Source organism: Bombina bombina, chromosome 4 (genome assembly GCF_027579735.1).
Source record: "Bombina bombina isolate aBomBom1 chromosome 4, aBomBom1.pri, whole genome shotgun sequence".
NCBI classification, from domain to species: Eukaryota; Metazoa; Chordata; class Amphibia; order Anura; family Bombinatoridae; genus Bombina; species Bombina bombina.
In genome coordinates, this window is record NC_069502.1 from 779,930,230 (window position 1) to 779,955,964 (window position 25,735).

General features: G+C 42.6%; 1 protein-coding gene across 1 annotated transcript in view; it reads right to left on the reverse strand.

Moving 5' to 3' along the window:
- The window catches only part of URB2 (URB2 ribosome biogenesis homolog), a gene marked incomplete in the record, with an annotated part of 152,480 nt that overhangs the window by 36,488 nt on the left and 90,257 nt on the right, over nucleotides 1-25,735 (reverse strand). Inside the window, 1 exon segment of the mRNA XM_053711147.1 lies at nucleotides 22,986-23,076. Within this exon segment, the coding sequence (XP_053567122.1) occupies nucleotides 22,986-23,076 (91 nt within the window).

Below are 25,735 nucleotides of genomic sequence, written 5' to 3' on the forward strand. Positions count from 1 at the left end.
AAGGAACAACTATTTCCTGGTTAATATTCTTGTTAGAAACAACTTTAGGAAGAAAACCAGGCTTGGTACGCAAAACTACCTTATCTGCGTGGAACACCAAGTAAGGTGAATCACACTTTAAGGCAGATAATTCTGAAACTCTTCTAGCAGAAGAGATAGCTATCAAAAACAAAACTTTCCAAGATAACAACTTAATGTCTATGGAATGTAAAGGTTCAAACGGAACCCCTTGAAGAACTGAAAGAACTAGATTCAAACTCCATGGCGGAGCCACAGGTTTATAGACAGGCTTGATTCTGACTAAAGCCTGAGCAAACGCTTGAACGTCTGGTACCTCTGCCAGACGTTTGTGTAACAGGATAGACAAAGCAGATATTTGTCCTTTTAAGGAACTAGCCGACAATCCTTTCTCCAGTCCTTCTTGGAGAAAAGACAATATCCTGGGAATCCTAATCTTACTCCATGAGTAACCCTTGGATTCACACCAACAAAGATATTTCCGCCATATCTTGTGGTAGATTTTCCTGGTGACAGGCTTTCTAGCCTGAATCAGAGTATCTATAACTGACTCAGAGAACCCACGCTATGATAGAATTAAGCGTTCAATCTCCAAGCAGTCAGACGTAGAGAAACTAAATTTGGATGCTTGAACGGACCCTGTATCAGAAGATCCTGCCTCATTGGCAATGTCCATGGTGGGAGAGATGACATGTCCACTAGGTCTGCATACCAAGTCGTGCGTGGCCACGCAGGCGCTATCATAATCACTGAAGCCTTCTCCTGCTTGATTCTGGCAACCAGACGCGGGAGGGGAGGAAACGGTGGAAAAACATAAGCCAGATTGAAGGACCAAGGCGCTGCTAGAGCATCTATCAATACCGCCTTGGGATCCCGGGACCTGGACCCGTAGAGAAGAAGTTTGGTGTTCTGATGGGACGCCATCAGATCCAACTCTGGGCAAATGTCTCTGGGTGGAGTTCCCACTCCCCCGGGTGAAAAGTCTGACAACTTAGAAAATCCGCTTCCCAGTTGTCTACTCCTGGGATGTGAATTGCTGAGAGATGGCAGGAGCGATCCTCCGCCCACCTAATTATTTTGGTTACTTCCGTCATCGCTAGGGAACTCTTTGTGCCCCCCTGACAATTGACGTAAGCTACAGTCGTGATGTTGTCCGACTGAAATCTATTGAATTTGGCTGCAGCTAGTTGAGGCCATGCCTGAAGAGCGTTGAATATCGCCCTCAGTTCCAGAATGTTTATCGGGAGAAGAGTTTCTTCCCGAGACCATAAGCCCTGAGCTTTCAGGGAGTCCCAGACCGCACCCCAGCCTAACAGACTGGCGTCGGTCATTACAATGATCCACTCTGGTCTGCGGAAACATATTCCCTGAGACAGGTGATCCGGAGACAACCACCAGAGAAGAGAATCTCTGGTCTCCTGGTCCAACTGAATTTGAGGAGACAAATCTGCATAATCCCCATTCCACTGTTTGAGCATGCATAGTTGCAGTGGTCTGAGGTGTATCCGAGCAAAAGGGACTATGTCCATTGCCGCTACCATTAGTCCTATTGTCTCCATGCACTGAGCTACAGATGGCCGAGGAATGGAATGAAGAGCTCGGCAAGTAGTTAACAGTTTTAACTTTCTGACCACCGTCAGAAATATTTTCATTTCTACCGAGTCTATCAGGGTTCCTAGGAATGGAACTCTTGTGAGGGGGGAGAGAGAACTCTTTTTTACGTTCACTTTCCACCCGTGAGACCTCAGAAAGGCCAATACGATCTTCGTGTGAGACTTGGTTCTTTGGAAAGTCGACGCCTGAATTAAGATGTCGTCTAAGTAAGGCGCCACTGCTATGCCCCGCGGTCTTAGAACCGCCAGGAGGGACCCTAGCACCTTTGTGAAAATTTTGGGAGCAGTGGCCAACCCGAAAGGAAGAGCCACAAACTGATAATGCTTGTTCAGAAAGGCGAACCTGAGAAACTGGTGATGATCTTTGTGGATAGGAATGTGCAGATATACGCATCCTTTAAATCCACGGTGACCCTCCTGGATCATTGGTAAGATTGTCCGAATGGTCTCCATCTTGAATGATGGGACTCTGAGGAATTTGTTTAGAATTTTGAGATCCAGGATTGGTCGGAAAATTTCCTTCTTTTTTGGGAACCACAAACAGGTTTGAGTAAAACCCCAGTCCTTGTTCTGCAATTGGAACTGGGTGGATCACTCCCATTGTAAGTAGATCTTCTACACAGCGTAAAAACGCCTCTTTCTTTGTCTGATCTGTAGACAGACGAGAAATGTGGAACCTTCCCCTTGGAGGAGAGTCCTTGAATTCTAGAAGGTATCCCTGGGCTACAATCTCTAATGCCCAAGGATCGTGTACATCTCTTGCCCAGGCCTGAGCGAAGAGAGAGTCTGCCCCCTACTAGATCCGGTCCCGGATCGGGGGCTACCCCTTCATGCCGTCTTGGTGGCAGCTGCAGGCTTTTTGGCCTGTTTACACTTATTCTAGCCCTTGTAAGGTTTCCAGGTTGCCTTGGGCTGTGAAGAGTTACCCTCTTGCTTTGCAGCCGGAGAGGATGAAGCGGGGCCGTTCCTGAAATTGCGAAAGGAACGAAAATTAGCTTTGTTCTTTGTCTTAAAGGGCTTGTCCTAAGGGAGAGCATGGCCTTTTCCCCCGGTGATATCTGAAATAATTTCTTTCAATTCAGGCCCGAAGAGGGTCTTCCCTTTGAAAGGAATGTTCAAAAGCTTGGATTTAGACGACACATCGGCCGACCAGGACTTTAGCCATAGCGCCCTGCGCGCCAAAATGGCGAAACCTGAATTTTTCGTCGCTAACTTAGCTATTTGGAAAGCGGCGTCGGTGATAAAAGAATTAGCTAGCTTTAGAGCCTTAATTCTATCCATAATTTCCTCATATGAGGTCTCCGTCTGGAGCGAGTCTTCCAGCGCCTCAAACCAGAAAGCAGCTGCAGTAGTTACAGGAATAATGAAGGCAATAGGTTGGAGAAGAAAACCTTGTTGAACAAAAATTGTCTTAAGTAAACCCTCTAACTTCTTATCCATAGGGTCTTTAAAAGCACAACTGTCTTCAATTGGTATGGTTGTGCGTTTAGCAAGTGTAGAAAACATAATTTATGCTTACCTGATAAATTTAGTTCTCTTGTGGTGTATCCAGTCCACGGATCATCCATTACTTGTGGGATATTCTCCTTCCCAACAGGAAGCTGCAAGAGGATCACCCACAGCAGAGCTGTCTATATAGCTCCTCCCCTAACTGCCACTACCAGTCATTCGACCGAAGACAAGCAAGAGAAAGGAGAAACTATAGGGTGCAGTGGTGACTGTAGTTTAAAAATAAAAAACACCTGCCTTAAAATGACAGGGCGGGCCGTGGACTGGATACACCACAAGAGAAATAAATTTATCAGGTAAGCATAAATTATGTTTTCTCTTGTAAGATGTATCCAGTCCACGGATCATCCATTACTTGTGGGATACCAATACCAAAGCTATAGGACACGGATGAAGGGAGGGACAAGGCAGGCGCTTAAATGGTAAGCACCACAGCCTGCAAGACCTTTCTCCCAAAAATAGCCTCCGAAGAAGCAAAAGTATAAAATTTTAAAAACCCATGTGGAAGCTACCGCTCTAGTAGAACGAGCTGTAATCCTTTCAGGAGGCTGATGGCCAGCAGACTCATAAGCTAAGCGTATTATACTTCTTAGCCAAAAGAAAGAGAGGTTGCCGAAGCCTTTTGGCCTCTCCTCTGTCCAGAGTAGACAACAAACAATGCAGATGTTTGACGAAAATCTTTAGTAGCTTGTAAATAAAACTTTAAAGCACGAACCACGTCAAGATTGTGTAAAAGACGTTCCTTCTTTGAAGAAGGATTAGGACACAGTGTCGGTACAACAATCTCCTGATTGATATTTTTATTAGATACCACCTTAGGTAAAAAAACAGGTTTGGTACGTAACACTACCTTATCTGCATGAAAAATGAGATAAGGGGAATCGCATTGTAAAGCAGATAACTCCGAAACTCTTCGAGCCGAGGAGATAGCTACTAAAAACAGAACCTTCCAGGATAAAAGCTTAATATCTATGCAATGCAAAGGTTCAAATGGAACCCCTTGAAGAACCTTAAGAACTAAATTTAAACTCCAAGGTGGAGCAACAGGTTTAAACACAGGCTTGATTCTGACTAAAGCCTGACAAAACGCCTGCACGTCTGGAACCTCAGACAGACGTTTGTGCAAAAGAATAGACAGAGCAGAAATCTGTCCTTTTAAGGAACTAGCTGACAAACCCTTCTCCAATCCTTCTTGGAGAAAAGAGAATATCCTAGGAATCCTGACCTTACTCCATGAGTAACCCTTGGATTCACACCAATGAAGATATTTACACCATATCTTATGATAGATTTTCCTGGTGACAGGCTTTCGCGCCTGTATTAAGGTATCAATGACCGACTCGGAGAAACCACGCTTTGATAAAATCAAGCGTTCAATCTCCAAGCAGTTAGCCGCAGAGAAATTAGATTTGGATGGTTGAAAGGACCCTGAAGTAGAAGGTCCTGTCTCAGAGGCAGAGTCCATGGTGGAAAGGATGACATGTCCACCAGATCTGCATACCAAGTCCTGCATGGCCACACAGGTGCTATCAAAATTACTAATGCTCTCTCCTGTTTGATCTTGGCAATCAGACGAGGGAGCAGAGGAAACAGTAGAAACACAAAAGCCAGGTTGAAGGACCAAGGCGCTGCTAGAGCATCTATCAGCGCTGCCTTGGGATCCCTGGACCTGGATCCATAACAAGGAGGCTTGGCGTTCTGGCGAGACGCCATGAGATCCAGTTCTGGTTTGCCCCAACGTTGAATCAACTGTGCAAACACCTCCGGATGGAGCTCCCACTCCCCCGGATGAAAAGTCTGACGACTTAGAAAATCTGCCTCCCAGTTCACTACTCCTGGGATAGGGATAGCTGATAGATGGCAAGAGTGAATCTCTGCCCATTGAATTATCTTTGAAACCTCCAACATCGCTAGGGAACTCCTTGTTCCCCCTTGATGGTTGAAGTAAGCTACAGTCATGATGTTGTCCGACTGAAATCTGATGAACCTCACTGCCGCTAGCTGAGGCCAAGCCTGAAGAGCATTTAATATCGCTCTTAGTTCCAGAATGTTTATTGGAAGGTGTACCTCCTCCTGAGTCCACAACCCCTGAGCCTTCAGAGAGTTCCAGACTGCACCCAGCCCAGAAGGCTGGCATCTGTTGTTACTATTGTCCAATATGGCCTGCGGAAGGTCATACCTTTGGACAGATGGACCCGAGATAGCCACCAGAGAAGAGAATCCCTGGTCTCTTGATCCAGATTTAGTAGAGGGGACAAATCTGTGTAATCCCCATTCCACTGACTGAGCATGCAGAGTTGCAGCGGTCTGAGATATAGGCGGGCAAACGGAACTATGTGCATTGCCGCTGCCATTAAGCCGATTACTTCCATACACTGAGCCACCAAAGGGCGAGAAGTATAATAAAGAACACGGCAGGAATTTAGAAGTTTTGACAACCTGTCCTCTGTCAGGTAAATCCTCATTTCTACAGACTCTATCAGAGTTCCCAGGAAGGAAACTCTTCTGAGAGGGGATAGAGAACTCTTTTCTTTGTTCACTTTCCACCCATGAGACCTCAGGAATGCCAGAACAAAGTCCGTATGGGACTTGGCAATTTGGAACTTCGACGCCTGTATCAGAATGTCGTCTAAGTAAGGGGCTACTGCTATGCCCCGCGGCCTTAGGACCGCCAGAAGTGACCCCAGAATCTTTGTAAAAGATTCTTGGTGCAGTAGCTAACCCAAAGGGAAGAGCCACAAACTGGTAATGCCTGTCTAGGAAGATGAACCTGAGAAACCGATGATCTTTGTGTATCGGAATGTGAAGATAAGCATCCTTTAAGTCCACGGTAGTCATGTATTGACCCTCCTGGATCATAGGTAGGATGGTTCGAATAGTCTCCATCTTGAAAGATGGGACCCTGAGAAAATTGTTTAGGATCTTGAGATCTAAGATTGGTCTGAAGGTTCCCTCTTTCTTGGGAACCACAAAGAGATTTGAATAGACGCCTTGCCCCTGTTCCTCCTTTGGAACTAGGTGGATCACTCCCATAACTAGGAGGTCTTGAACACAATTTAAGAATGCCTCTCTCTTTATCTGGTCTGCAGATAATTGTGAGAGGTGAAATCTTCCTTTTGGGGAAGAAGCTTTGAAGTCCAGAAGATATCCCTGGGACACAATTTCCAACGCCCAGGGATCCTGGACATCTCTTGCCCAAGCCTGGGCGAAGAGAGAAAGTCTGCCCCCTACTAGATCCGTTACCAGGTCGGGGGCTGATCTTTCATGCTGTCTTAGAGGCAGCAGCAGGCTTCTTGGCCTGCTAACCTTTGTTCCAGGCCTGGTTAGGTCTCCAGACCGGCTTGGACTGGGCAAAATTTCCCTCTTGTTTTGCATTAGAGGGAGTTGATGCCGTGCTCGTCTTAAAGTTTCGAAAGGCACGAAAATTAGTTTGTTTGGTCCTTAATTTATTAGACCTATCCTGAGGAAGGGCATGACCTTTTCCTCCAGTAATATCAGAAATGATCTCCTTAAGTCCAGGCCCGAATAGGGTCTGCCCCTTGAAGGGAATGTTGAGAAGCTTAGACTTTGAAGTAACGTCAGCTGACCAGGATTTAAGCCATAGCGTCCTACGCACCTGCATAGCAAAACCTGAGTTCTTAGCCGTTAGTTTAGTTAAATGAACAACGGCGTCAGAAACAAATGAATTGGCTAGCTTAAGCGCTTTAAGCTTGTCAAGTATATCATCCAATGGAGTTTCTACCTGTAAGGCCTCTTCCAGAGACTCAAACCAGAAGGCCGCAGCAGCAGTGACCGCCCAAAAAAGTTTTATTACCAATATGTAGAAAAAAACGTTTAAACACTTCCAGCAAACGTTATCTTATTTTCAGTAATGTGAGAAAGTAATAAGAATATTACCTTTTACAGCAAGCATGATACTAGTCGTTATTAAATCACTGTAATCAGGCTTACCTTAAATAAATCCGGTATTAACAGCATTTTCTAGCATATTCATTTCTCTAGAAAAATTTAAACTGCACATACCTCATAGCAGGAGACCCTGTACACAGTTACCTCATCTCTTCAGTTATGTGTGAGAACAGCAATGGATCTTAGTTACAACCTTCTAACATCATCAAAAACCACAGGCAGACTCTTCTTCAACTTTCTGCCTGAGGCTAAAACAGTACAACTCCGGTACCATTTGAAAATAATAAACTTTTGATTGAAGATAAACTACATAAATTCACCACATCTCTCTAGCTACTTCCTATCTTGTCGAGAGCTGCAAGAGAATGACTGGTAGTGGCAGTTAGGGGAGGAGCTATATAGACAGCTCTGCTGTGGGTGATCCTCTTGCAGCTTCCTGTTGGAAAGGAGAATATCCCACAAGTAATGGATGATCCGTGGACTGGATACACCTTACAAGAGAAATAGCCCCCTCCACCTTAGGGACCGTCTGCCACGAGTCCCGCACAGGGTCAGGTATGGGGAACATTTTCTTAAAAACAGGAGGGGGAGCAAAGGGAACACCTGGTCTATCCCACTCCCTAGTAATGATATCCGCAATCCTCTTAGGGACCAGAAACGTATCCGTGTAAACAGGGACCTCTAGATACTTGTCCATTTTACACAATTTCTCTGGGATCACCAAAGGGTCGCAGTCATCCAGAGTAGCTAATACCTCCCTAAGCAAAACGCGGAGGTGTTCTAGTTTAAATTTAAAAGCCAATGTATCTGAATCTGTCTGAGGAGGAACCCTTCCTGAATCAGAGACTTCTCCCTCAGACATCAAATCCCTCGCTCCCACTTCAGAGCATTGTGAGGGTATATCGGATACGGCTACCAAAGCGTCAGAATGCTCATAATCTGTTCTTAAAACTGAGCTATCACGCTTTGCGGGTAACACAGGCAGATTAGATAAGAAGGCTGTAAGAGAATTATCCATGACTGCCGCCAAGTCTTGTAATGTAAAAGGGTTAGACGCACTAGAGGTACTAGGCGTCGCTTGCGCGGGCGTAACTGGTTGTGACACTTGGGGAGAGGCAGACGGGCTACCCTCGTTACCTTCAGTCTGAGAATCATCTTGGGCCACATTTTTAAGTGCAACAATATGTTCTTTAAAGTGTATAGACATATCAGTACAAGTGGGACACATTCTGAGAGGGGGTGCCACCATGGCTTCTAAACACATTGAACAAGGATTTTCCTTAGTGTCAGACATGTTTAATAGACTAGTAATATATACAAGCAGGCTTGGAAATCACTTTAATCAAATAAAAAACACAATTTGAAAAAAAAAAAGTTACTGTGCCTTTAAGAGACAAAAAGCACACAATTTTACAAAACAGTGAAAAATGCAGCAATTTTCCTGAAAATTTCACAGTATGTACCTAAAGCCTTAATAAGATTGCACCACAAGTTTCAAAACGATTAACCCCTTAATGCCCAAACTGGAGCAGCCTAAAGCCAACACCCAGTTAAAAATAGTACAGCACCTTGCCACAGCCTTGCTGTGGCACTACCTGCCCTTAGGGATCAGATTTGGGGGAATATAGCTTCTATAAGGCCCTCAAACAGCAGCAGGACCCTCTATGTGAAGCAGCATGAACTTCTCTGCAATTCTAAGTGCACATCTAAGGCGCGAAATTAGGCCCCTCCCACTCTACTCCGGAGTTGTGAGGCCTAGTAAATCACTCCTAAGTGACTAAAAACCAGCCATGTGGGTAATAACCCCAGAAAGAACCCCAAAAGGACTTTCAAAGTGTCTACAAACGATATTTTCCTTGAAAAAACAATCGATTGCCCTGAATCAGTGTCAACCAGCATAATTAGCCCTGTTATGTAAGCATTCAATTCCTTAATAAGTCTGTGAACATAGCTTACCCTCCCCTCATGGGGATATTGTCAGTCTCTTCTAGCATTATCTCAGTCTTGTCTAGAAATAAATGACTGAACATACCTCATTGCAGATTACCCTGCAGACTGTTCCCCCCAACTGAAGTTTTCTGGTACTCCTCAGTCCTGTGTGGGAACAGCAGTGGATTTTAGATACAACATGCTAAAATCATTTTTCTCTCAGCAGAAATCTTCATCACTTTTCTGCTAGAGAGTAAATAGTACAAACCGGTACCATTTAAAATAACAAACTTTTGATTGAAGATAATAAAAACTACAATTCTAACACCACATTCACTTTACCCTCCCGTAGAGAGACCCTAGTGCTTAGAGCCGGCAAAGAGAATGACTGGGGGGTGGAGCTAGAGGGGGAGCTATATGGACAGCTTTGCTGTGTGCTCTCTTTGCCACTTCCTGTAGGGAATGAGAATATCCCACAAGTAAAGGATGAATCCGTGGACTGGATACACCTTGCAAGAGAAAAGGACTCTTACCTCCTGTTCTTTTAGATATCAGTGCTTCTAATTGCTTGCCAAACAACATATCCCCTTCAAAGAGAAAACTCAAATTCATCTTGGAACCTGGGTCTGCCTCCCAATGTCGTAGCCATAGGGCCCTTCTTACAAGATTTGAAGTAGCCATGGATTTAGCATTAAGTTCCAAAATATTGGCAGAGGCCGATAAGCAGAAGGAAGTAAGCATTTTTAAATCTGAAAGAAAAAAATGCTACATTTCCTTGCAAAGCATGAGACAACTTAGTAGCTTTAAGGGTAGAAAAAAGAGCAAGCAGAGGATGAAATAAGGCCCCTTGTTGAAGATAAAGTCTCTATAAATTTTGCTCCATTTTTTTTATCCATGGCATCTTTAAATGATCCTGCATCATCCAAAGGAAAAATCATATTTTTTGAGAGTCTAGCGATTGGATTATCAATTTTAGGAGGGGAAACAAATTGGGTATGCAAATTCTTTTCTAATGGAAAATTCTTATATATTTTATCAGGAACAGCAGACTGTTTATCTGGCTTTGAAAATACATTCAAATATATAGATTTCAGGTTATCAGAAACAGGAAAGGACTGATCTAGGGTTGAATCTGTATTAAACAAAGCTGGTTTCTTCCAGGACATACTTGAAAATGAGAGACATCTCAATGTATCCTTCCTGGTAAAATATTTTATAAATAAATAAACCAACCAGATGGTCCCAAAGACTGTTCATCTTCAATGCCCAGGGAACTCTTAATCCCTTTAACCCTTTGAGTGCTAAGCAATTTCCCACCTAGGTGCTAAGCTGAATTTGAGGGGGGTTTTAATATATATATATTTTTTACTTTTTTTCCCCCCAGATCCCCAAGACTTATAAGGTTGGAAAGGTTAGGTGATTACTTTTCCTTTCCAACGGTGGGTCTTGGGGGTTTGTAGCTGCTTAGATGCCTGAGATACAGGCTTCTAAGCAGCATGCCCCCATTTCCCTATATAGTCCATTGTAATTTTTCAATAAAGTTGCGCAGTGACATCATCACGTCATTGCACGTGATATCACCGCACAAAACCTGAAGCACAGGCGATGCCTGTCACTATACAGGCCTGATCACCAGGGTGGGAGTCGATGGGAGCCCCCCAGATTGCCCTCAAGGTGGGTGAGTGCTAGCGACGGCTCTGAGCCGTCGTCAGCACCTGACTGGGAAAATTTACGACGGCTCAGAGCCGTCGTTAGCACTCAAAGGGTTAATAAACTCAGAAATATTTGCAGTGTCAAACACCATAGGAAGGTCAGATTCTAAATCTTCACCATCAGAGGCACAATCAAATTATGCACAGAACCCTCAGGGGATTCAGAAAAGCTTCACCATAAATCTGCCCAATACACACTTTACAAAGTTTCTTGTCTTGCCAGCAAGGATTAGCACAAAGGGAACAGGTGGGCATAGGCTGTGCTGTATCACTAAGAAAAAAGCATAGCCAGCCATAAATAAATAGTATGTACAAATATAATACAAATAGTATGAAAACAAATTATACCTTATAGGTGCCCCTGATTCCTCCTGGGCTGTAACGGCTTGAGGCTGGAGCTGAGACTGATCATTCTCATCCTCCATGTAATGCTGAACACATAACGAAATATATTGATCCCCAGAAGTTTAAAAACAAATGTATCCACTTTTTCTTTATAAATTATTTGTGTGCCAAAAAAAGAGTACTAAAGCACTCACCGGAATGTAGATTCAACAATGCCAGTTCACAAAACTGAAAGGAAGCATTGGTACTTTCATGGGAAAGAAGGAGAAATGCTCTCTGTTAAAGGCTGTGCCAAGGCTTTGAATGATTCGCTCACGCGTGATCATAACAGCTCTCAGACCCGGCCCCTGCGACGTTCCTTACCAATGATGTCACAGTAACATGGTGGCCCCCCACAAGGAAACCGTAAAGAACGGTATTCCCACCGCCTATCACCATATCAGTGACCGTGATCACAGAAACCATGGCGCCAGACAGCTGGAAGGATCATCAGCTCAAATATGCATATAAGTAAGCCATATACACAAAGGGAAAAAATCTTGCAGCCCAGAAGGTAGAAACGGAGAGGGACTCCTAGCCCAGTCCACCTAGCAGGCTAGACAGAACTAGGAGGAGGAAGGAGTGGTGTCCTACTACAAGCTTTTATGGTAAATGAGGGGAGTCGATAATTCTGTCCATGCCCCTCTGGAGAGGGGGTCTCACTGGTATTACCAAGGGGGCAAAGATAAACAATTTTACAGTATATCCCTTTAATGAAAATCTGTTTGTCTGCTATTAACCTTATAAGGGACGATATACCATTTCTACAGGACGGGCAAAATTGGTACTCATGAGATGATACGCTGCTAAAAACACGTAAAACAGCATAAAACCCCATGTAATTACTTTACACTGTCCTGCACAGCCGCTGCCCTACCATTTTCCCCTCCCTAAACTATAAATAGAAAGCTGCTATATTATCAATACACATTGGGTCACTGGTCCCCTTTCTGATCTATATGTAAATCAATATGTTAATACTTTGCAACATATCTTTGTCAAATTATTTTATCCTCTCTGTCTATGTTCCATATTCTTACAGCAAATGTTAAGTCCTATGCAAAGCCTATAAGCGAGATAATTCGCACAACAAATATAAACTTTACCCATACTAAAGGACAACAAACATTTTATGTTCTATCTGGAATTGCAAGATCTTTACCACAAATGTCAGTTTGATTTGTATTCCATCATCTGCATTGCTATACAGAATTGTTTCATATGTTGTAATGCCAAATATTTTTCAATAAAAACAAACAAACAAACAAACTTATAAGGGACAGTAAAGTCAAAATTAAACATGATTCAGATAGAACATGTAACTTTCCGATTTACTTCATTGCCATGGTATCGGTTGTTGAAAAACATACCTAGGTAAGTTTAGGAGCAACAATGCTGCTGATTGTTGGGTGCACTTATAGGCCTCTTGTCATTAGCTACTCTGATCTGTTCAGCTAGCTCCCAGTAGTGGATTACTGATACTTCAACAAAGGACACCAAGAGAATAAAGCTAATTTGATAATAGAAGTAAAGTGTAAAGTTGTTTAAAATTTTAATTCTCTCTCTGCCCATAGCAACACAAAGCATTTTTTTAAAATGTTTTTAATTGTCTTTATTGGAGACTGTAAAGAAAATACAAGTGAGTTAACACATTCAGCATTGTGCCAAGAATCAGAGGTTACACACAATCCCATAGACTGTGACTCAGCCAGAATCAGAGGTTACACACAATATTATTAAAATATTGTAACTGTAATTATGAAATATTTTAATATCTTTGTTAGATGCATTTGTTTATTTGTTAAATAGGTTGGTGGTTTTTCATTTTCAAATGCAGAACGCAGCAAATATAGTATTTGTTTGCATTCGTCTGAATCCAAATGTATATATATCTGCTTTATACTATATATTCCAACATTTACTTTTCTTTTTTTTTTTTTTTTAAATATTTATTTTTATTGAGGATTTGCAGACATTACAACTTATAATAACAGTCACATGAGTTACAAATTAGATCCATAAAGCAATAAAACAAATGAACAAGTTAAACTGAAATAGTAATTGCTACACTAGGTGACCTGAGTTTGTGTATCCTCCATTTTATAATAGTAATAGCTTGTTGAGGCGACTACTAAGCTGACCACCCGTTGGTCATATAGTTAAGAAAATGAAACATAAATGGTAGTCTCTAGGAAGGTCACTCCTGGACCTTCTGAATATATATAAGGGGGGAAGGTAAAGTCAGCGGGCAAAAAGCCGCTCTAGAGATAAGGGGGAAAAGGGGGGGGGCGGAGCCTATATAGTGTGAATTAGGATTACTCAAAGTATATTTCTTGTTTTCCGGTAGGCTAAGGTAATCTAGGGGAAACCTCCTATATAGCGACATTAGATGAGCTAAAGGCAGTGAGGGGCTGCTATATGAGCTTACCGAAAAATAAGCAATAAGTATCATATGAGAAATAAAACTCATGAAACCATATTTAAAATACATTAAACTCTTGTAAACATTGGTTCTGCTAAGAATACTAGTCAGGTCCCACTCTCAGAGTGTCTAGGGTAAGATCAGAAAGATAGTCATACATATATATTAATAAACATGTAATACAATACAGCTAAGCTAAACAGTATGCTGGGGTTCCTTGTAAAACAACCTCTCTTAAGATGACTCGTGTCACATTAGTACTTTATGAATAGGAAAGGAAACTGGGAAGGATCCTCACTAAGACAAATGGTCATCTTTAGACTTATACAAACCTATAGGGGCCTGAGAGATACAAAATACGGATATAATATGAGAGTGGAATGCAGTAAGTTTCAGTTTGCAAAAATAATTACCCTAATGTGTAACGTTTATATTGAAGGGTTATCCCCACTCAGAAGAGATGAGTCCCCCTTGGCCCTGTTAGGGGTTCAAAAGTTAACTTTTGTATAATCACAATAATATAGTAACGGCTACCTATGCATCTATTATTAATAATGATAAGCCAATAAGCTGTGGTCAATTAACCTGCTGATCTTGCGCCAATATTAGTTCGCCGTTTTGCTATAGGGTTAACCATCGGATACACTGGGTTAAGTGTGAGAAAGCAAGTACAATAGATAATGAGGGGTATACCAGCAACATGCTACTAAGTATTAACAGGCATAATCACTTGTGATACACACGTATATGCTAGTAAAAATATCTTTCTAGTTTGCCTACTAGGCTATCGTCAGGTTTCTAGACCATGGAGAACAATGGGATGGAAAAACGCTTAACCTGCCATGAGTTTAAAATTCAATATTACTCCTTGGCCTGTACAATAAAAGATCTTACACACACACAAGAATATACCACAACCATAGTAATAAGATAATAAGTAAAACATAGGAAGTAAGCTAATTTCCCACTAGTAGTTAGATGTTTTGTATATCAGCTGAGACATAGGTATAACATTACCTTGTAAACTAAAGGGTTATTTAAGACAGACCCAAGATCATATGCAGTTAAACTAGCATATTGAAGAAAGTCTATCAAGAGACGTAGTTAAATTAAAAAAGACAAAATATATATGAGTCAGATAGAGCCTATCTGGATCTAGCCCCTACTATATTTAGCAATTTGTGAGCTATAAGTGTCGTAGTAATGAAAATAAAATAAATTAACTGTCCACTAAAGGAAATATAGTCTAAAATTACAAAGGCGCATTTCTGCTGATATAAACCTAATAGTATGTGTTCTATGTCTGAAAATGTGAAAGGTTCATATGGGTGACCCCTGTTATCAAGCATACAATATCAAATGCATGTGCATGATAAACAAAGAACCTAAAAGGTGTGATATATTTGTGTGAATTATAGGGGACTGTAAAGCTGCGGATGGAGCTTAATTAACATTATAAGTGGAGTTACATGCAGTATGATAAACTGTACATCAACAGCATAGGTGACCCATTTTGCCAGATACTGTATAGGCAATAAATTTTAAACCAACCTAACATGGAAGTAAAGAAATAAATAAGGAGGGACTGTCCGAGTCTATCTAGAAACAATAGGGTTACCAGAGCAAAACTTGCATTCAAAGCTGGAAAGTAAGTCTTAGGTCTTTTGCAGCATGAAATCAGTCTGTTAGCCAGTATTAACTTTCTGAGAGACCTAAAAATCTTGTGGGGAACACCATTCAATACAGTATAGATAAAGTTCTAGTCTAGGCGTTCTACCAAAATTACTCAATTAAGGAAAGGAAATATTACTGATATAAATAATGGGAAAAGGAATTACAAATGTATATATCGTATGGTGATGACAAGCAGAAGGGCTTTTATAAAACTAACGCTAAAACTCTAATCTCTAAACTTTACTGAGTTCTTATTAACACCTCACTTTCATCCAGACCTGCCAAGGGCTAAAACTTGCTATTAATTTGCATTTTTAATCACAATAAAGAACTTTGAAATAATGCACATAAAGACATATCAAGTGATAGTAACAATAAGAGTCAATAAACGAAGTTCCAATATAACTGTTAGTGTAGGGTGCCAATCAGTGGAATCCAAAGTCAGTGCCCTAACTCGTTAACAACATGCAGTCCTCATCCAATACCTCTTGCAAACTGGAGGGTAGCGGGACCAAGCTGAGACACCTGCAGGGCTTGGGAATATGCAAAGGGAAGCCAAACAAGATAGGTAGCGAGTATCCCTGGATTCTTGTAAACTGGAAATCGGGTGTAGATGGTATTACAGGGGCGCACCCGAAGATGCATCTCCCTAGCGCTAGCTCTGCAGTTTGAGAGGGTTAGAGACTTCCAATCTTGTCGCAGAGAGTCGGCCGCACCTCCCACAAAGCAGATTCTAGGTGAGTGATCGGGGGCCTGAGATATATTGGTTACATGCAGAAGCGGGGGTTTCAAAGAAGGCTGAACATCAACATACAGGACCACTGTGTCTCCCAATTTAGCATCCGACCTCTCCGTTATTCTGTGGCTTATTGACCTTGTGTATCTTGTAGTATTAACTCCAAGCTCTTTACTGCCTACAGTTTTAGGTGCGATCAGGGTATTTAGTGAACTGTGGCACAGCATGCTACCGCCAACCTCACAGCATACTAATGTAAAACTCCCCGAGTATATGGGAGCTGAGAACTCATCGGGGCTCAGGCTGGTATCACCGGAAACTGTGCTTTCAGGTCTAGAGATCAGAGTCTCCGCGTTTGGACACTCCATTAGCTTTAGGTGTTGTTCCCTCATACGCATAGGTTGACCCTCTCTAAACTCGGTCATTGCCATCTTCGGGGCAGGAAGGTCTGAAATAGGCCCCCCTGGGCCTGGCTTGTTTTGTTCTTCCTCGCCGTACTGAGTTATAGCATATTCTTTAGGCCAGACAGAGCATTCACTGCTCGTGCCTCTACAAGCTGTGGTGAGGTCTGTGAAGTAATAGTCCATCTTATCCTCTAAGTCTCTGAGAAGGGATTGTAAAGTGATGTAGGTTCCTTCCATGGTCATGGCATATAAAAGGCCTCGTGGCTGAATTCCTATGAAGCCAAAACTTGCCGCTATGAAAATGGCACTCGTCTCTTCAAAGATACCAATAGGTGCTGGGGCTATCTAAAAGCAGTTAGGAGGTAGTTAAAGTGTCTTTTATGCGCTTATTCAGTGATAGCCACTCTCCTTAATTTACTTATGGCCGGAGCTCCGTGCTTTAGCAGCCGTCCATGTTGGAAGTTGGCTCCGCCCCCTTTTTTTTTGTTTTTTTTTTTAAATCACTTTAAAATACCTGTATGCCAGTTGTTGCTCTGCATACTAGCATAATAGACTTATTATTTTGCATACATGTATAAAAAAAAAAAAAAAAAGGACCAAACAAAACATTTTAGCTCTTACATTTTGGTATTTTGTACATAGATGCTGAATGTTTTGGAACCATAACTATTTAGAAAATAATGATTCCCATGCTGTTTACATGTAGACTAATAAAATCACACACATTTAACTTGTTCCCCTCTGTACTGAGCCTTTTTGCCATTGTTGGGTATTTATGCAAACTAAATGTATTTCTCTTGTAAGATGTATCCAGTCCACGGATCAGAGCTGTCTATATAGCTCCTCCTCTAACTGCCACTACCTGTCATTCTCTTGCAGCTCTCGACAAGAAAGGAAGTAGCTAGAGAGATGTGGTGTTTTTATTTAGTTTATCTTCAATCAAACGTTTGTTATTTTCAAATGGTACCGGAGTTGTACTATTTTAGCCTCAGGCAGAAAGTAGAGGAAGAGTCTGCCTGTGGTCTTTGATGATCTTAGCAGGTTGTAACTAAGATCCATTGCTGTTCTCACACATAACTGAAGAGAGAGGTAACTTCAGCTGGGGGAATGGCGTGCAGGGTCTCCTGCTATGAGGTATGTGCAGTTTAAATTTTTCTAGAGAAATGAATATGCTAGAAAATGCTGTTAATACCGGATTTATTTAAGGTAAGCCCGATTACAGTGATTTAATAACAACTAGTATCATGCTTGCTGTAAAAGGTAATATTTTTATTACTTTCTCACATTACTGAAAAATAAAACGTTTGCTGGAAGTGTTTAAACGTTTTTTTTTATACATATTGGTAATAAAACTTTATTGGGGCCCAGTTATTTCCACATGGCTGGCTAGATTTTGCCTACGGATAGTTTTGTTAGGCCCTATCACTGTGAATACAGGTTGGGAGGGGCCTATTTTCGCGCCTAAATGCGCATTAGATTTTGCAGCTTGAGACATCCAGTTTCCCTGAAGGAGTCCCCTGAACACTTAGGACCTCTCTAAAGGGTTTTTGTGCCTTTCAAAGTCATTATATGGGCAGGAAGGGCCACAGCAGAGCTGTGGCAGTTTGTTGTGACTGTTGAAAAACGTTTATATGCTTTTTATCACTGTTTTTCAATTTCTGACAAAATTTGTTTCTCTTAAAGGCACAGTACCGTTTTTATTTTTTGCTTGTTTACATTTATCAAAGTGTTTTCCAAGCTTGCTGGTCTCATTGCTAGTCTGTTTAAACATGTCTGACATATAGGAAACTCCTTGTTCATTATGTTTAGAAGCCATTGTGGAACCCCCTCTTAGAATGTGTACCAAATGTACTGATTTTACTTTAAGTTATAAAGATCATATTCTGTCTTTAAAAGATTTATCACCAGAGGAAACTGACAAGGGGGAAGTTATGCCGACTAACTTGCCCCACGTGTCAGAACCTTTGACTCCCGCTCAAGATGCGCCAAGTACATCTAGCGCGCCCATGGCGTTTACTTTACAAGACATGGCGGCAGTTATGGATCATACCCTTACAGCGGTATTGTCCAAACTACCAGGGTTACAAGGAAAGCGAGACAGCTCTGGGTCTAGAAAAAATACAGAGCTCTCTGACGCTTTAGTAGCTATGTCTGATATCCCCTCACAATATGCAGAAGCTGAGGCAGGAGAGCTTCTTTCTGTGGGTGATTTTTCTGACTCAGGGAAGATGCTTCAACCTGATTCTGATATGTCAACATTTAAATTTAAGCTTGAACACCTCCGCGTGTTGCTCAGGGAGGTTTTAGCTACTCTGGATGACTGACACCATTATAGTGCCAGAGAAATTGTGTAGCTTGGATAAATACTATGCAGTGCCTGTTTACACTGATGTTTTTCCAATACCTAAAAGGTTTTCAGAAATTATTACTAAGGAATGGGATAGACCAGGTGTACCGTTCTCTCCCCCTCCTATTTTTAAGAAAATGTTTCCAATAGATGCCGCTACACGGGACTTATGGCAAACGGTCCCTATGGCAAACGGTCCCTAAGGTGGAGGGAGCAGTTTCTACCCTAGCTAAGCGTACAACTATACCCGTCGAGGACAGTTGTGCTTTCCTAGATCCAATGGATAAAAAGTTAGAGGGTTACCTTAAGAAAATGTTTATTCAACAAGGTTTTATTCTCCAGCCTCTTGCATGCATTGCCCCGGTCACTGCTGCTGCGGCCTTCTGGTTTGAGTCTCTGGAAGAGGCCTTACAGGTAGAAACTCCATTGGATGATATACTTGACAAGCTTAAAGTGCTTAAGCTAGCCAATTCATTTGTTTCTGACGCTGTTGTTCATTTAACTAAACTAACAGCTAAGAACTCAGGTTTTGCTATTCAGGCGCGTAGGGCGCTATGGCTTAAACCCTGGTCAGCTGACGTTACTTCAAAGTCTAAGCTTCTCAATATTCCCTTCAAGGGGCAGACCCTATTCGGGCCCGGACTGAAGGAGATCATTTCTGATATTACTGGAGGAAAAGGTCATGCCCTTCCTCAGGATAAGTCTAACAAATTAAGGACCAAACTAATTTTCGTGCCTTTCGAAACTTTAAGACGAGCGCAGCATCATCTTCCTCTAATACAAAACAAGAGGGAAATTTTGCCCAGTCCAAACCGGTCTGGAGACCTAACCAGGCTTGGAACAAAGGTAAACAGGCCAAGAAGCCTGCTGCTGCCTCTAAGACAGCATGAAAGATTGGCCCCCGATCCGGTAACGGGTCTAGTAGGGGGCAGACTTTCTCTCTTCGCCCAGGCTTGGGCAAGAGATGTCCAGGATCCCTGGGCGTTGGAAATTGTGTCCCAGGGATATCTTCTGGACTTCAAAGCTTCTTCCCCAAAAGGAAGATTTCACCTTTCACAATTATCTGTAGACCAGATAAAGAGAGAGGCATTCTTACATTGTGTTCAAGACCTCCTAGTTATGGGAGTGATCCACCCAGTTCCAAAGGAGGAACAGGGGCAAGGATTCTATTAAAATCTATTTGTGGTTCCCAAGAAAGAGGGAACCTTCAGACCAATCTTAGATCTCAAGATCCTAAACAAATTTCTCAGGGTCCCATCTTTCAAGATGGAGACTATTCGAACCATCCTACCTATGATCCAGGAGGGTCAATACATGACTACCGTGGACTTAAAGGATGCTTATCTTCACATTCCGATACACAAAGATCATCATCGGTTTCTCAGGTTAGCCTTTCTAGACAGGCATTACCAGTTTGTGGCTCTTCCCTTTGGGTTAGCTACAGCACCAAGAATCTTTACGAAGGTTCTGGGGTCACTTCTGGCGGTCCTAAGGCCGCGGGGCATAGCAGTAGCCCCTTACGTAGACGACATTCTGATACAGGCGTCGAATTTCCAAATTGCCAAGTCCCATACGGACATTGTTCTGGCATTCCTGAGGTCTCATGGGTGGAAAGTGAATGAAAAGAAGAGTTCTCTATCCCCTCTCACAAGAGTTTCCTTCCTGGGAACTCTGATAGATTCTGTAGAAATGAGGATTTACCTGACAGAGGCCAGGCTGTCAAAACTTCTAAATTCCTGCCATGTTCTTTAATCTACTTCTCGCCCTTCGGTGGCTCAGTGTATGGAAGTAATCGGCTTAATGGTAGCGGCAATGGACATAGTGCCGTTTGCCCACCTACATCTCAGACCGCTGCAACTCTGCATGCTCAGTTAGTGGAATGGGGATTACACAGATTTGTCCCCTCTACTAAATCTGGATCAAGAGACCAGGGATTCTCTTCTCTGGTGGCTATCTCGAGTCCATCTGTCCAAAGGTATGACCTTCCGCAGGCCAGATTGGACAATAGTAACAACAGGTGCCAGCCTTCTGGGCTGGGGGGCAGTCTGGAACTCTCTGAAGGCTCAGGGGTCATGGACTCAGGAGGAGGCTCTCCTTCCGATAAACATTCTGGAACTAAGAACGATATTCAATCCTCTTCAGGCTTGGCCTCAGCTAGCGGCAGTGAGGTTCATCAGATTTCAGTCAGACAACATCAACGACTGTAGCTTACAATCAACCATCAAGGGGGAACAAGGAGTTCCCTAGCGATGTTGGAGGTTTCAAAGATAATTCGTTGGGCAGAGATTCACTCTTGCCACCTATCAGCTATCCATATCCCAGGAGTAGAGAACTGGGAGGCGGATTTTCTAAGTCGACAGACTTTTCATCCGGGGGAGTGGGAGCTCCATCCGGAGGGGTTTGCACAGTTGATTCAACGTTGGGGCAAACCAGAACTGGATCTCATGGCGTCTCGCCAGAACGCCAAGCTTCCTTGTTACGGATCCAGGTCCAGGGATCCCAAGGCAGCGCTGATAGATGCTCTAGCAGCGCCTTGGTCCTTCAACCTGGCTAATGTGTTTCCACCGTTTCCTCTGCTCCCTCGTCTGATTGCCAAGGTCAAGCAGGAGAGAGCATCAGTGTCATCCTTTCCACCATGGACTCTGCCTTTGAAGCAGGACCTTCTACTTCAGGGTCCTTTCAACCATCCAAATCTAATTTCTCTGCAGCTGACTGCTTGGAGATTGAACGCTTGATTTTATCAAAGCGTGGTTTCTCCGAGTCGGTCATTGATACTTTAATACAGGCGCGAAAGCCTGTCACCAGGAAAATCTATCATAAGATATGGTAAATCATTGGTGTGAATCCAAGGTTTACTCATGGAGTAAGGTCAGGATTCCTAGGATATTATCTTTTCTCCAAGATGGATTGGAGAAGGGTTTGTCAGCAAGTTCCTTAAAGGGACAGATTTCTGCTCTGTCTATTCTTTTGCACAAACGTCTGGCTGAGGTTCCAGACGTGCAGGCGTTTTGTCAGGCTTTAGTCAGAATTAAGCCTGTGTTTAAACCCGTTGCTCCGCCTTGGAGTTTAAATTTAGTTCTTAAGGTTCTTCAAGGGGTTCCATTTGAACCTTTGCATTCCATAGATATTAAGATCTTATCTTGGAAAGTTTTGTTTTTAGTAGCTATCTCCTCGGCTCGAAGAGTTTCAGAGTTATCTGCTTTACAATGTGATTCTCCTTATCTCATTTTTCATTCCGATAAGGTAGTGTTACGTACCAAACCTGGTTTTCTACCTAAGGTGGTATCTAATAAAAATATCAATCAGGAGATTGTTGTACCGTCACTGTGTCCTAATCCTTCGTCAAACATCTGCATGGTTTGTTGTCTACTCTGGACAGAGGAGAGGCCAAAAGGCTTCGGCAACTTCTCTTTCTTTTTGGCTAAGGAGTATAATACGCTTATCTTATGAGACTGCTGGCCAGCAGCCTCCTGAAAGGATTACAGCTCATTCTACTAGAGCGGTAGCTTCCACATGGGCTTTTAAGAATGAGGCTTCTGTTGAACAGATTTGTAAGGCGGCGACTTGGTCTTCGCTTCATACTTTTTCAAAATTCTATAAATTTGATACTTTTGCTTCTTCGGAGGCTATTTTTGGAGAAAGGTCTTACAGGCAGTGGTGCCTTCCGTTTAAGCACCTGCCTTGTCCCTCCCTTCATCCGTGTCCTATAGCTTTGGTATTGGTATCCCACAAGTAATGGATGATCCGTGGACTGGATACACCTTACAAGAGAAAACAATTTATGCTTACCTGATAAATTTATTTCTCTTGTGGTGTATCCAATCCACGGCCCGCCCTGTCATTTTAAGGCAGGTGTGTTTTATTTTTAAACTACAGTCACCACTGCACCCTATGGTTTCTCTTTTCTCTTGCTCGTCTTCGGTCGAATGACTGGTAGTGGCAGGGAGAGGAGGAGCTATATAGACAGCTCTGCTGTGGGTGATCCTCTTGCAGCTTCCTGTTGGGAAGGAGAATATCCCACAAGTAATGGATGATCCGTGGACTGGATACACCACAAGAGAAATACATTTATCAGGTAAGCATAAATTTTGTTTTTCTATAAGTAGTTGGTCTGCTGTAGACAACAAGGCTTATTTGTGTAACTAAAACTGATGTTTAAAACGCATGAATGAAAAAAGCTAAACACAGCATCAGCACTGAAGTATGGAGATGGCTCATTAGTGAAGGAAATACATATGTTTTCCAGTCACAAAATGGCTATATTGTTGCAGTGGTTCACTTTACAAGTTTATGAGACTGACAACACCTTTAAAAAGTCACATAATTACCTCTGTCTCCTTTTTGTCTTCCCTCATGCATTACAGATGTAACCAGTCTATGAAAAGCACTGAGAAATGATGGAACAGCTTTTAACATTGCCTAAGAAGAAAAAAAGCAGATTAAAACAGGAAGCAGTTTATAAATATATAATAAACACACATAACAATGACTCTACTATTTTTCTTTATTTGCAAGAATATACTTAAAGGTACATGAACCCAAACATTTCTCTTTCATGATTCATAGAGAATATACAATTTAAAAAAACAAAACAACACTTTTCAATTTGCTTCATTATCTGTTTTTTAGGTAGGCTCAGGAGCATGAAGTATATGTGTGCAGAGTACTATATGGCAGCACATTTTGAGGACTGCATTAAAGGAGCAATAAACACAGCAGATTTGCATAATCAACAAATGCAAGATAACAAGACAATACAATAGCATTTACTCTGAATTTCAAATGAGTAGTAGATTCTTTTCTAACACATTTTAAAGTTATGTTTATTTGATAGCAATCAGCCAATCACAAATGCATATACGTATAGTCTGAGTTCTTGCACATGCTCAGTAGGAGCTGGTGACTCAAAAAAAGTGTAAATATAAAAGACTGTGCACATTTTTTTTAATGGAAGTAAATTGGAAAGTTGTTTAAAATTACATGCTCTATCTGAATCATGAAAATTTAATAAAGCCTGAGTGTCCCTTTAAACAAGGTTATAAACATTTCATAACAGAGGGTTGTTTTCATCAACCAGCCCAAATAAAAGTTGGCATAGGTGGTATTTAGTGCCCCTAGTTATTCCATGCTTCTACCTACCTACTCTACCTCAAATCAATAAATATGAGTTAGCAAATATTTTAGCTTCTACATCATAACCAATTATATATATATATATATATATATATATATATATATATATATATATATATATATATATATATATATATATATATATATATATATATATATACTAGTCCTAAAGCCCGTGTACAGGGGCCAATTATTTAGGTACTGCGGTTCCAACCCTTGCTCCCTCTCTCTCCCCCCTCTCTTTTGCGCTCTCTCTCTCTCCCCCCCTCTTTTGCGCTCTCTCTCTCTCCCCCCCTCTTTTGAGTTCTCTCTCTCCCCCCTCTTTTGAGTTCTCTCTCTCCCCCCTCTTTTGCACTCTCTCCCCTTTTTTGCTCTTTCCCCTCTTTTGCTCTCTCTCTCCCACCTCTTTTGCTCTCTCTCTTCCCCCCTCATCTGCTCTCTCCCGCCCTCTTTTGCTCTCTCTCCCCTATTTTGCTCTCTCCCCCTCTTTTGCTCTCTCTCTCCCCCCTCTCTTTTGCTCTCTCTCTCCCCCCTCTCTTTTGCTCTCTCTCCCCCTCTCTTTTGCTCTCTCTCCCCCTCTCTTTTGCTCTCTCTCCCCCTCTCTTTTGCTCTCTCTCCCCCTCTCTTTTGCTCTCTCTCCCCCTCTCTTTTGCTCTCTTCCCCTCTTTTGCACTCTCTCCCCCTCTCTTTTGCACTCTCTCTCCCCCTCTTTTGTGCACTCTCTCTCCCCCCTCTCTTTTAAACTCTCTCTCCCCCCCTCTCTTTTGAGCTCTCTCTCCCCCCCTCTCTTTTGAGCTCTCTCTCTCCCCCCACTCTTTTGCGCTCTCACCCCCCTCTTTTTTGCGCTCTCTCCCCCTTCTCTTTTGCGCTCTCTCTCTCCCTCTTTTGCACTCTGTCTCCCCCTTCTCTTTTGCGCTCTCTTTTAAACTCTCCCCCCTCTCTTTTGCGCTCTCTCTCCCCCCTCTCTTTTGCGCGCTCTCTCCCCCCTCTCTTTTGAGCTCTCTCCCCCTCTTTTGTGAGCGCTCTCTCCCCCTCTTTTGTGCTCTCTCTCCCACCTCTCTTTTAAGCTCTCTCTCCCACCTCTCTTTTGAGCTCTCTCTCTCCCCCCTCTCTTTTGAGCGCTCTCTCTCCCCCCTCTCTTTTGAGCTCTCTCTCTCCCCCTCTTTCTCTCCCACTCTCTTGCGCTCTCTCTCCCTCTTTTGCTCTTCCCCCCTCTTCTGCTCGCTTTCTTTCTAAATTCTTTCCTTCCTTCCTCTGGGTCTCTCCTGCCGGCCACGCCCCTCCCACGAGGCCACGCCCCTAGCCACACCCGCCGGCGACCCCCCCATCACGGCACGCCCGACGTCGGTCACGCCCCCGCCAGGCAGCTTCCGCAGTGCGCACTACTCTGCAGCTGAAGGCCAGGTGTGTTTGTCCGTGCGCAGTCTCTACTGCGCATGACGGCTTCAGACAAACACACTTGGCCTTTTATAATATAGGATGTATCTATCTATCAAAGATAAAAAAGGCAGGCACTCTCCGTATCTTTAAACAGCAATTTGTTTAATCCATAGTCGCGACATTTCGGGGTTTCACCCCCGTCTTCAGACTTTTTTTGGAAATATATAATCACAGAAAGGATTGCACTCTCAGGCTTTTTTCAATAAGTAATCACAAATACTTTAATGAAACTTTTTGGGGGATCTTGTCCCCTTAGTCAGCAATCCTTTCTGTGATTATTGCCTTGTATCATTGCACCGAGGCAGGTGTCAGTTGGTGGGTCGAACTGCAGATTTGTGTTTATATATATATATATAACATAATTTATGCTTACCTGATAAATTCATTTCTTCTGTTGTGTGATCAGTCCACGGGTCATCATTACTTCTGGGATATTATCTGCTCCCCTACAGGAAGTGCAAGAGGATTCACCCAGCAGAGTTGCTATATAGCTCCTCCCCTCTAC